General features: G+C 47.7%; 1 protein-coding gene across 50 annotated transcripts in view; it reads left to right on the top strand.

Annotated features, from left to right (window-relative positions):
* Nucleotides 1-12,558, top strand: part of LDLRAD4 (low density lipoprotein receptor class A domain containing 4) — a 427,148-nt gene that overhangs the window by 397,423 nt on the left and 17,167 nt on the right. For all 50 annotated transcript variants that reach the window (XM_070629545.1, XM_070629537.1, XM_070629521.1 and 47 more), the window contains one exon: nucleotides 2,362-2,516. In XM_070629545.1, coding sequence (XP_070485646.1) covers nucleotides 2,412-2,516 — 105 coding nt within the window. In that variant the 5' untranslated portion in view covers nucleotides 2,362-2,411. The remainder of the gene's footprint in view (nucleotides 1-2,361; nucleotides 2,517-12,558) is intronic.

The raw sequence follows: 12,558 nt of genomic DNA, 5'->3' as shown, positions 1-12,558 counted from the left end.
AAGACACAGGGTGTCCTGGACATGCAAACAGTTTTTTGGGTTAACATGTCACATATTCCACCACCTGTGGGGATAAATGAGGTCGCATTTATATCTGTACTCCAATTGCAAAGGTCTCAGTCTGTGCCCTCGCTGACTGGGAGCGATTTCAGTCTTTTCCAGGAGGTTCTCACCATGAAGATTTCTGATAGTCCCTGGGAGGCCTTTAAGTGTACGTAAATTTGGTGGCTTCCTTCCCACAGGAGGTGGATGCTCAGACGTTCTCCTGGGGCTGAACTGGGCACCCAGGCCCCCTGCAAGCCCTGCTGATCAGCCATTAGGTCTCGGGGGGTATCCAGCACAATGACAGCTACGCAGGGTGCAGTGGGGTGGGGAGCCCAGCACCTGGGCCTTGCTGACCACCAGCCTCCAGAGCTGCATGGGGGCACTGTCTCCTAAGCCTCTTTAGTCAGCCGTGCCCACTGGGATCGGCCCTTTTACTGCCAGGTGGGGGTGCGCCTGGAAGACCTACCTGGCCCCAGCGGCTCACCACATGGGGCTCAGCAGTTCACTTCTCTCAAACTCAGCTCACCGTTCTCCAAGGTAAATCTCCGGGCTAGGCCCCCGACAGGCCCAGTGACAAGCACAGTCCAGCCCAGTGCAGCAGGCATGTTTGTAAATCTTTGTCCTTCAGGTGTGTGTTGGGAGGAGGGCAGTGCCACAGGACAGGACATGATGGAATCCAGGAAGACCCTCTATTTACCCCCTTCCCAGCCCTGCTTCTCTGTTCCCAAGATGTGGATAGCAGGAACACTCACCTGTAGATATTTGGGGAAAGATTCTACCCAGTCTTTTCCTGCATCTTCCTGAGAATGAGGATACTCTTGAGAGTGTGTGTGTGTGCATGCGTGCACATGTATGTGTGTATGTGTCCATGCCTGTGTTTGTATACATGCCTTGTGTGTGTATCCATACATGTGTGTATATGTGTACATGAATGCATCATGCTCTTGTGTATATATCCATGCACGTGTTTGTATGCATGCACATGTCCATGTGTGCCTGTGTGTGTGTTGCAAGTTCGAGGTGGTACCACAATTGACAGGGCTCTTCCCTCTTTCTCTTGTCCTTCATTATACTCCATACTTCCCTACCTCACAACAAAGTTGTACAGTGTCTTCCTCACTTCCTCCCAGAGCCTCTTGCTCTTTAAATTGATTCCCCTGCACAGACAATCATTTCTTTTCAGTGTGTGGGGAGACTCAGAGGAAAACAGGTGAGCAACCCTCAGCAGAGCCTTGAGCTAGAAGCCAGAAAGCAGAAAGTCTGGGTTCTAGGGCTGACCTTGAGCATTGAGCCTCAGCTTCCTCCCTGCAAAACTGAAGGGCTTGAATTCCCTACCTCTAATTGCCAACTCAACGTGCTATTGTTCTAGAAGTAGCTCCATGGCACTGTACTCGTGTGTGAAGTGTGTAGTAATGGTACCCAGGAAATCTTTTGTAATGGCAGTGTCAGAAACCCAGTGGTGACCTGACTGCTCATAAAATATGGTTTTATGGGTCTCCAGCCTGCAGGCTTGGAGACAGTGGAGATGTTTTCCCTAAATTACTTATAAAGTCAAAGCCTTTGAGGAAGGGAGGTTGGAGCTTTTTATCAACAAACCTATTTTCCCTTCAGTGTACTCTGTAGATCCTGTGCGGATGTGCTTTGGGAATCTTGACTTAACCATAAAGATGGCTTTAACTTTCCTGGAGAGATTACACTAGGAGAAACAACTTCAGTTTTGAGAGACTTTCTTAAGTCCCCTGGAGGTGGGGGTATGGAGGGTGTTATCTGGTAAGAACGGAGTTTAGATAATGGAGAGCACTGAGCTTTTCATATTCCAAGAGACAGCACTCGAGGGCCTGGCTGCCCCTTGAGGAGGGCTAGCCCATGAGGTGGCCATGGCATGCACACTGGGCTTGACTTTGAGTTCCATGTGTGAAATGGGGTCACTCATGGCACAGCACCTCTAGAGGTCTTGTAGGGCCAACAGAATATATTTTCCTAAGGCCTTTCTCATTAAAAAATTGCAAAGACAGAGTTTGTCTGAGCACCAAGGTTAGGCTGAACAGAGAGGTCTGTGGGAAGGCCCCCATGCCTGGGTCTCCCTTTCTTCAAATGCTATTAGAATGTCAAAGTCTGGCAGGGACCTTGGGCAGCAGATCTGGGGGAAAATATTTTCTCTCTCATGAGGTCCTTATGAGGACCGGATTTGTGCAAGAGGCCTTCAGTGCCTGATGGTTGGAATGATCAGAGTGCCTCAAGAAGGTGGGTGTCTGGAGAACTGGGTAATGGCACAAAGGGGCATGTGGCTAGCAGCGCTTTCCTCTCCCTTCACAGCGGAGCTGGAGTTCGCCCAGATCATCATCATCGTCGTGGTGGTCACAGTGATGGTCGTGGTCATCGTTTGCCTGCTGAATCACTACAAAGTCTCCACACGGTCCTTCATCAACCGCCCGAGTCAGAGTCGGAGGCAGGAGGACGGGCTGCAGCCGGTAAGTGTGGGCCTAGGCCCCTGGGGTACTGCCTAGGCCTCTGTATCAGGTTCCAAAAGTGAGGCCGGGTGCCAGTGAGGGCCACAAAGCAGAACAGCCTCTCGCGTTAGCCCACTGTGGTTCAGAGGTATTGAAAACTCTCTACTGAAGGTTAATAAACTTATGGAAAAGTGCATTCGCCCTGAGTGTTCAGCTGTGAATTCTCACAAACTGAACACACCTGTGTAACCAGTACCTAGTCAAGAAAGAGACTTGACCAGCCCCGAGAAATCCACTCAGGCCCCACTTCCAGACCTGCCCCCTACAAGGTCACTACTGCCTAGACAGCTGTCAGCACAGATTAGTTTCAACTGCTTTTGAACCCTATAACAGTCGAATCATACAGCAGGTGCTCCTTCCTGTCTGGCTTCTTTCACTCGACATTATATTTGTGAGATCCATCCACGCTGTTTATGAAGAGACCTGTTCTTAAATGTGGTCCAGGAGGTAGGTGTTCCAGTGATCAATAACAGACTCGTGCGTCACTGCCTCCATCCGTAAGATGCCAAGGTGGTTCAGCAGGGCCGTGGGGGTGGGTGAGCTAGAAGGGCAGTGCAGACGGTGGGGGCTTGGGGCCTCCTCAGGTGTGTCTGTGGGGGTTGGATTGTGTAGGGGGCTTACAGAACAGCAGAACATAAGAGGAAGGCTCTTCAGGTTGATTTTCTAAGGTTTCTAGCTACTTTTTGCCCTGAATCACCCTCCTTTTCTGGAAAATAAAACTCTAATATTCAACTAAACTGTCCTATGATCTGTACCTGGGAGACCAAGGGCCACTGTAACTTTCTGTTCTGAGCTGGTTTTATAGTCTGTGATTCTGGTGGCTTTCAGCAAAAGGCCTGGGAAGGGTGAGTTTAGGCAATTATAAATTCTTGACTTTGGTAGTGCGCAAAGGAGGCAGAATCCCCTCATGATTCTCAGCCACTCAGAGTGTATGTGTCAGGATCAGGGCTGCCTGGTAAACTGCCTTAGAGAGGCCATGATGAGTAGAGGGGTGCAGCTGTCCTGGCAGGTATGGTGGAGTTGCAGCTGGGCCCAAGGCCTCTGGGACCCCTCAGGAGGATGGGGTCATGCTTCATCAGGGCTGCAGAGTTGCTCAGTGAGCCGTTAGCACTGCTGTCCCATCCCCATGGACATGGGGGAAGTTGAGGTTTGCTGAGTGTTCTGTGTCCATAAGAGGCAGAGGGAGAGGGAAGATATGGGGCTGCTGTGTGCCACCCCTTAGACCCAGAGAGGAGACAGGATGCCATCGGGAGGCCAGGATCAGTCCTGAGAAAAAACCCTTTTCTCCCTCTTGCTTTCCCTCGTCCTCTGCTGTCTCCTACCTTCATCTCCCTGGGCCCTGAGTCAGGCCTATGAGCTCCCCACCACACCCCTGGCCCTGTTAACATGGCTTTCCTCGTGGGCCCTGTGTTATCTGGGCAGTCCGGTACTCCCTGGGTCCAGACTCACTGACCACTGGTGTCCTGATGCCTACAGATTTCCCACTGTTGTATAAGGACAGCTCTGTTACCTGAAGGAAGGAACCGAATCTTCTGGTTCTGAATACAAAATACGTGTAATTCTCCTGAGTTTAAAGAGAGAGGACAGAGAGAAAATCTTGTCACAGCAACAGTTTCACAACTACAGAAGGATCAGCCATCATGCAAGGACTGTAAATGCTGAACCTCGGCCTTGGGGGAAATATGTAAAACTGTCCTGCTCCTTGTCATCATCAACAAGGAGCTCTCAAGTTTCCACAAAGTACTGATCATGAATTTATCCAAGTTCCTGTCTTACACTTTCTGCTCCACACCTCAACATGCTGGAGTCGCTGCACAAGGGCAGCTCAGACTGCTTTTCCAGTGCCAGCCTCGTCCTCACCCAGCCCATCTGCTTCCCCTCCCACCCCCAAGTCCCTCGGGTGGGAGAGGTGGCTCCTTCCTCCACTCCTCAGTGCAGATGTGGCCATTCCTGCTATCTCTGTGCCCATCCATTGTTGCCTGAGTGCCTGCCATGGGTCTCGGCCCCTGGACTGAGATCTCCCTAGCCCAGTCAGGTATTGGGATGGGCACACACCTGCTCTGGCCAGCAAAGAGGTGCAACAGGAAGACAATTTTACAAAGGTAGAAAAGCAAAAATTTAAGTATGTTTTTACTTGGGAATGTGTCTCCTGTTTCATTTGGAAGTGGGTTCTTCTGGAGCCCCTCTCCCGGGGGCAGCAGTTTGCCTGTGTCCACCCTGCTCCAGGGACTGCTGGGCAGCAGGGCCTCCCTTTCCTGAAATCGAGAAGGTAATTAAGTGACTTTCAGAAGTTGCTTCAGGGCCACACGCAGCACAGCAAGTGAAGACAATCAATAGCTACTGATTGTGTCTGCAGAGATCTTTATCACTGTCTGTGCCTAATTTTGTTAATAAACACTTCAAAGCTCTGCCCCTGAGAGCTCCATCCGAGCTCTGAGCTAAGGGTTGTAGAGCTGCAGGCTGTACACAGCATCGGGTTTAATTCCTTTGCTACGACTATGCTATTTTTCCTTTTCTTGGAGTGACCCAGTATGAGTGCTGTTGCTTCTCAAGGGTTGGGTTTCTCTCCTCAATAAAATGGGAATGTAGATAGATATTGCACAGCTTAGCAGTGGGCTCTGTTCAACATTTTACAAACTCAAGATGCATTTTTACACAGTAACCAGAGACAATTCAGGCCCAGACTGTAGCTCCATTTCATGACCCAGACTATTCGCCTAGCTTATAGTCCAAAGAGGGAAGAGCGAGGGTGAGGAAGAAACCTTACTTCTCTCCTAACACAGATACAAATCAGGGTGACACTGTGAGTGCAGCCACACGTTCACTTGCAGTCCTCTTCTCTGTCCAGGAATGTGCACCCTCCCCACCCCCCCGCAGGCATCTTGTCTCCTAATTACCTACTTCTCCTCCCTAACTCCATTTAAAAAATGCCACTTCTCTTAATATAGTATTGGGAGAGCAATCTTATTTACACTCATGGTTCCCAGCCAGGGGTGATTTTGCTCCCTTGGGGATATTTAACAATGTTGGGAGGTGTTTTTGATTGTCACAGCTTGGGGAGGGGATGCTCTAAACATCTGCAGTGCACAGCCCAACAACAAAGAATATCTGACCCCAAATGTCAGTGTTGCCAAAATGGAGAACTCCTGATCTCGCCAGGTGCTGAATGCCACGCTTCCCAGAGGTACTTTGCTGGTAGAAGAGAATCCCTGTTAATATAAGTGGGTCTCTCCTGGCTGGCTCTGAGGCTTCAACAGGGTGAAGAGCACACTTCCCAGCAGCATGGTGGAAAGAGTTGGGGGTCCACAGGAAACTTCCGTGATCAAAGGGTCCTGCTCTGGGACTCTGCCTTGGAAACAGTCTCCCCCAGCGATTTCTGCCTGCCTTTGTTCATTCAGTCATTCACTGGACATGAACCAGACACTGAGCCAGATAATGAAGAAACAATGCAATGTGTCCTTGCCACGGTCTTCCCCGACCTTCCTCCCCACCATCAGCAGCACCCACCTGGCTAAGGCTAATTGGCATTTCTCAATCTTATTGGGAGGGCTGGGGGTCTCTAGTGGCCGTTTGTGTATGTGGAGTGGGGTGTGTATCAGGTGGCTGTAAACTGTAGGACAGGTTTGGAATGGGGCATGAGGATTCAGCATGGGGCAGTATCAAGTTGCCCTTCCAGGTGGCCCTCCCTCAGAATCCCAAGATGGCCACCTGTTCCAACCAGCCTCCTCTGCTGAGGGGCTTAGAAGGGCAGGCACATGGCTGGACAGTCTCAGTGTGATGGGAAAGGCCCTGCTCTTACTGACACAGAGCACATCACTGACGGCCTCCTGGGCTCCTCATGGCGTTTTGTGAATTTGCGCTCCTTGTGGGAAAGGTGACTGGTGAAGATGGATGAGTATTTGCGGCTGCTGCTTTCCATGTGGTTTCATGTCTGTCAGAGCACCTGAGAGCTTCTGAAGTGCCTTTCACTTTGTCAGCATCTAAATCCCCTCTTTCCAGGAGGCCTGAGTGCAGGAGGCTGCAGCGCCCAGCTAGTTGGCAGCTTGTGGGTGTGGGATGCCCCCTGCTAGCCTCATTGTGGGTGAGTGTCTCATGGTTCTGAGCTTGTGCAGTGCTAGGACACCATCCCCTGCCTCCCTTCTAGGGAGCTTTTGGCCCATTTCTTCTGGAACTGTGTGAGGTCTCCATGAGCATTTTAGTGAAGGGTGTATTTATTTTAAACTGATGTGAGAAGGGCTGGGCACTTAACATTTTTGGTTAAATTTATTTTTATATATTTTACTGGAAGACTTGATAGTCAAGATGGAAAAATTAAGGACAAAATAGTTAGGTTTTGTTTTCGAGGAAGAGGCTAAACATGTAGATGTTCTGATTTGGTTGAGGAAACTTCACTACCCTGGTGTGAGCTGCCGCTCTCCTCACTAATGAGCTTTCCACTTCAACCTAAAGGGAAATGCAAGACTGAGGTTAATAAGATAGGATCTTAGTAGCTCTGAATTTCCCTGGTTCTGAGGAAAGGTCTTCTTCTGGAAAATGGTGGGTTGGACCAGTTGCCCCTTTGGACCAAGTGCTGGGCTCGCCCTAATTCCAGAAGGTTTGCTTTGTGCAATCAAAGGTACCTTCCTCAGTGAGGGCAGTGCCAGCACCTCTGATTCCACCACGCCCCTTCTTCCTCACACAGTACCCTCTCCCCTGGGCTCCGCCCTTGCTGGCTCCAACAGTGCCTGTTAAAAGCACACAGTTTGTGCGCCAGCTCCCCTCTTGGCGAAGAGAGGAATGAATGGAGTCTGCATTGGCCAAGGCCAGTCATCCTTCATCGCTACAGTTCCTCTGAGACACCATTCTCAGGGAGCCCAGGGGATGGGACAGCCTTGAATTTGGTGGAAGCAGCCATTTCTGGATGAAAATGAAAAAGAGCAACCCAGGCTTAAATTAAAATACAAGAAAAGTAAATGTGTAAATAATGGCAAGCAGCAGTGGGTGGGTTTTTGATACAAACCTGTAGGTGTTCTTTCTGAGGTAGGCTTGGCTTATGTTTTAGAGCCTGGTTTATGTGATTTCAAAGCTTTGAGACTGTCTAGATTTCTTTTCTTTATCTTAGACTGCCAAGTAATAGGAAAACAATAAAGGGGCATAAATATTCTGGACATAGCCATGAGAGATGTTTGCACAAGTGACTGGAGCCTTTCTTGCCAGAACTGGGGGAGGCCTGAGTGACTTTTTCTGACAGCCTGTACTCCAGCCCAGCGGGGCTAGTTGAACCTGTCGGGACAGCCCAGAGCACGGTGGGCAGTGGCCAATAGGCAAGGCCAAGTAGCTGGCCATCTACTGAGGAACAGCAGAGGGACAGGAACATTTTACTTAGTTTTAACCATATGAAATTGTGGATATTCAGCCATTCTGACCTATAAAAACAGCAATTTCAATTAAAAAATTAACAAAAGGAGTCACATCAGGCATTTCTTTATTACCAACTGCTGCAGGGAGTAAATCATTGTGAAAATACCAGCGCCTGGGCCTCCCTGGGGAGACAGAGCAGGGCCAGGCCAGCACTCAGCGCAGCCTGTTCTACGCCAGCTCCATGGGGGGTGTGGGGAAGGAGACCACTTGTTTTGTCCCCCAGCTGTTGGGAAGGAGGATGCGGACTGTGGTCACCAGCTGTGTTGGTGTAGAAACTTGGGTTCTTCTTATCCAAGGTGCTCTGGGATGGTGGAAGTCCACACCCAAAGACCCTCTCTGCAGAAGTTGTAGACTTGGCCTGGGGTATGGCCAGTGTATGTGGTTTGCCCCAAAGAGTATTTTGACAAAACTTGATCAAACTTGTAAAAATTGGGAGATTTCACTTAAAAACTGAAAGTTACATCTTTTCTCGAAAAATGAGCATATCAGGCCACACTGGCCTCTATTGCTGTCTGGCACCCCCCAGGCTGGGGCTGCAAAGCAGCCACTAGTTAAGATAGCCTAGTGCTCACCTTTTGGCTGTGGTCCCATCTCTCTATGTGGAACCTTCAGCAGTGGGCAGGGTGCCATTGCCATTTGTTGGTTTACACAGTGGTGATTGTTTTTCAGAGGAAATATTTTTCTGCACTCATGCCTCTACCAGAAGAGTGAAAACAAAGATAAACCAAGAGGGCCACTGGTTTCCAGAAAAATGGAAAAGAACTTCCTTGTGGAAGTAAAGAGCATTCTTAAAAGATGAGTTGTTCAGCCAAGTGAGTCTGCACCAACAGAGTACAGTGTTTCCTATGCCCAGTCTGACATGTTTATTCCTGGCCTGTGCTGTCCAGTCATCTCCTGGGGCAGGGCCCATCTCTCTGTGGTTGGAGTCTGTGGCCAGGAGGGCAAAGGTGGCTGTGGGCTCCTCTCTGTTGGTCTTGGGAGCAAGGATGGCCAGAGAATGGGCAGTTCTGGGCACTTCTGAGAAGCTTCTCAGGAACCCACTGCACTGGACTCAGAGCTTATGGTGCTTGAGAAGCTAACGGGCTGTGTCCTGGGGTCCAGTGAAGGAGGTGTGGTAATTACCACACACAGTTCATTCCCGCCATGACTGAAGAGCTGGACTGCATGCACCTGCCTGTTCTCATTTCTCCCTACTTCAGCCTGTGTTTAGAAAAGCATTTCTAAAATGATAGAAATGAGCTATTTTCAGTAAGGTGCAAAAAAAATGAACTAAAGGGCTCGATGATGCAGTTATAATAGGCACATCTCTGACACTTCAGACTAAAGAGAGGCACAGGCTTCATTTAGCATGGGACTAGGATGAAAGATGTCAGGGGGCAGCTTTCCTGTGGGTGAGGCAAATTCTTACTGCACCATAAGACCAGGGCTCTCTGTTGTCAGCTTTGCCCAATAACAGTTCTCCATTATTTCAGGAGCTGCTGAAAGTGCATTTCCAAGTGTCGAGGGGAATGCAAGGGCAGGTCAGCACCTCCTGTAAACTCCAAGCACAGGTTCCCTACCATCAGCCATGCTGTCTCTCTCTCTAAATGAGTGAGGGCATTCATATAGTCAAGCTGCCAGAATGACCATTTAAAAGGTTTTACCCTGTGGTGTTTCTAATTGAAGCATTAGAAAATAGATAATTTTAACAACTTCAAAATGAGAATGTTTCCCTTCAAGTAAGAGAAACAGGAGGCCAGGTTGCTGGAAAAATTGGATAAGAATGCTAGGTCATAGCTACTACACAGCAGATTCTTACCTGAACAAAAGTAGACAGACCTTTTTAATAGACAAGATTTGGGGGTTTTTTGTTTTTGAGGAAGATCAGCCCTGAGCTAACCACCACCAATCCTCCTCTTTTTGTTGAGGAAGACCGGCCCTGAGCTAACATCCGTGCCCATCTTCCTCTGCTTTATATGTGGGATGCCTACCACAGCATGGCTTTTTGCCAAGTGGTGCCATGTCTGCACCCGGGATCCAAACCAGTGAACCCCGGGCATCTGAGAAGCAGAACGTGCGAACTTAACCACTGCGCCACCGGGCCAGCCCCCCAAGATTTGTTTTTAAAGCAATATCAAGAGCTCAAAGAGTCCTTCAACTGATGTTGTTGTTGCACAGAACAGTTTTGAAATTACCTTCAGAGTTTGTAGGTCAGTTTTTGGAAAGTTTTCAAGGACAGTTTTTTTAAAAAAAAATTTCTCAATGATGGCAAGTCTTCCTTTTTCTTATTTATTCTCTGAAGATGGATTTCATTTTTGGTATCAGCTAAAATCCATTTAGATTTAAGTCATATGAAGGACATGAATACCGTTTTGGTTCAAAGCCAAGTGTGACTCAATTAGTACCACTGATGTTGTCTGAGTTATAAACTGATCCTGTAGAGAAAAGTCAGGAAGGACCCATAGCAAACTGATGGCTTCCTCCAGGGAGGAGCAGAGGTGGGAGGAGGTGGGCAAAGGAGCCTTGTTCTGTATTCTTAAAACCTTTATGGTAAGAATGTATTTGTGTATTACTTTTGCAATTAAAAAACATCCTCTGCTCACATCAACTGATGCTGAAGACAATTCCAATCATGTTCTGATCATGTATAAACTTCCAAGGTAACTCATTTGAATATGGTTTGTATTGTGACAGAAGTATGCTAAAATCAGATTTTTAAATAAAATTGATAAAAATTTTATAAACAAATTTTTTTTTAAAGATTTTATTTTTTACTTTTTCTCCCCAAAGCCCCCCAGTACATAGTTGTATATTCTTTGTTGTGGGTCGTTCTAGTTGTGGCATGTGGGATGCTGCCTCAGCGTGGCTTGATGAGCAGTGCCATGTCTGCACCCAGGATTCGAACCAACGAAACACTGGGCCGCCTGCAGCGGAGCGCGCGAACTTAACCACTCGGCCACGGGGCCAGCCCCATAAACAAATTTTAATAACTTTCTAAATAGGCATTAGCGTTAATAATCTATTGGCAAAGTTTGTTTGTTTGTTTTTACTTAGTCCTTGAAAGTTGATATGGTTTGTTCTGGGGGGAAAAAGTTCTCTAAATTATTCTAATTCTGAGCGGTCCTTGTTGGGGAGGCTCCCAAGGCTGTCAAAAGACAGCCACGGGAGGAAGCTGGGTTCTGGCTCTGTGTGAATCCCCTGCTAGCTCTCTGACCTGGGGAAACCATTTGTCCCTGTGCCTCAGCTTCCTCTCACAAATTAAAGGAGGTGATTGTGCCCGCCTAGGCTGATAGTGTACGGTTCCACATTTCCCTGTTGCCCTGAGCTTTCTAATTCCCAGGCTGGTTTCTCGTGAAGTCTACTTGCTCACTCTGTCCCTGCACCGAGCCCAGGAGAGGCCCCACGCAGCTCGTTTTCTGCTGGCTCCTCAGGGCCTATGGATCCCCCTCATCCACCGTGTTCTGGAAGTGTAAAGGATTCCCTTTCTTTGCTTCCCAACAGACCTTCCTAGATGACTTGTTTTTCTCTTAAGGGAAGTGCCCTAGATTGAGTAGAGTCGGGAGGGAAATATTGAGTCTTGAGAAGTCTGATGATGGATTTCCAGAAGGAAATAAAGGGGGAAATGCTGAAGAGAACACAGTCATTGACATCTAGAGGTACTGCCTTTACATCTAAGCTGTTACTGCCATCTAGGGTGGAAAAGACAGTAATACTAAAGTATCTGGATGGTGGAGAGGTTGCATGGAAAAAGGGAAGAAATGTAAGAAAATTGATTTTATCAAAAGGTAAAGGTGTTGCTGAATATCCAAAGATCAATTTTACCTATGCTTTGAAATTCTCACCCCGGGACAGGGGAAAAAAAATAGATTTTCAAATTTGAGGCTATATAATACATTCATTCACTGGGAGGAAGTCTTGGGTAAAAGCCAAAATATCCAGCAATGGCATTGCTTTGCAACAAACTAACTGTGTCATCTCCAGTGAGTAGTGTACCTTCTTTGGGCCTCAGTTTCCTCCCATCTAAAATGAGGGATAATTGGCTTGGATCAGAGACCTTCAGATTGTTTTTGACCATGAAGAACAGTAAGAAACACATTTTACATCACAATCCGCAATACTCATATACACAACTAAGGCAGAAGTTTCACCAAACTATACTTAGAGACAACGTACTCAGATATTTTCTATTCTGTTTCATTTTTTGGAATGCTGGCTGTGACCCACTTAAATTGATTGTCTAGCTGTCTAAGAGTTTGCAGCTCAGTTTAAAAATCACTGTATGAGATGTTTCCATTCCCACAGAGAGCTGGTTGTTTCCAGTCCCCAAATCTGATGATTCCTATGGTCCTCTGTGTGTAGAAAGGAGAGTTTAGCTGAGAGCATAAAACCAAGAAGTTTTGGGGCATGGGAGTGGTCTCACATGGACCCAAGGCCGCAAGCTTCAGCTGCAGCTTGCAGTGGAAGCCCCAGTAAGTCATGGTCACATATTACTCCCTTTTAATGCTGTAGTTGTATGCTTTGGGTGGAAAAAGATCTAAGAGATAGAGAAATAAAAAAGATTATAAGAGAGTACTGTGAACAATTGTATATCAACAAATTGAATAACCTAGATGAAGTGGCCAAA

This window comes from Equus przewalskii, chromosome 7 (genome assembly GCF_037783145.1).
Source record: "Equus przewalskii isolate Varuska chromosome 7, EquPr2, whole genome shotgun sequence".
NCBI lineage: Eukaryota > Metazoa > Chordata > Mammalia > Perissodactyla > Equidae > Equus > Equus przewalskii.
The sequence above is the reverse complement of the archived record's forward strand: the minus strand, read 5'-3'. Positions and strand labels throughout refer to the sequence as shown.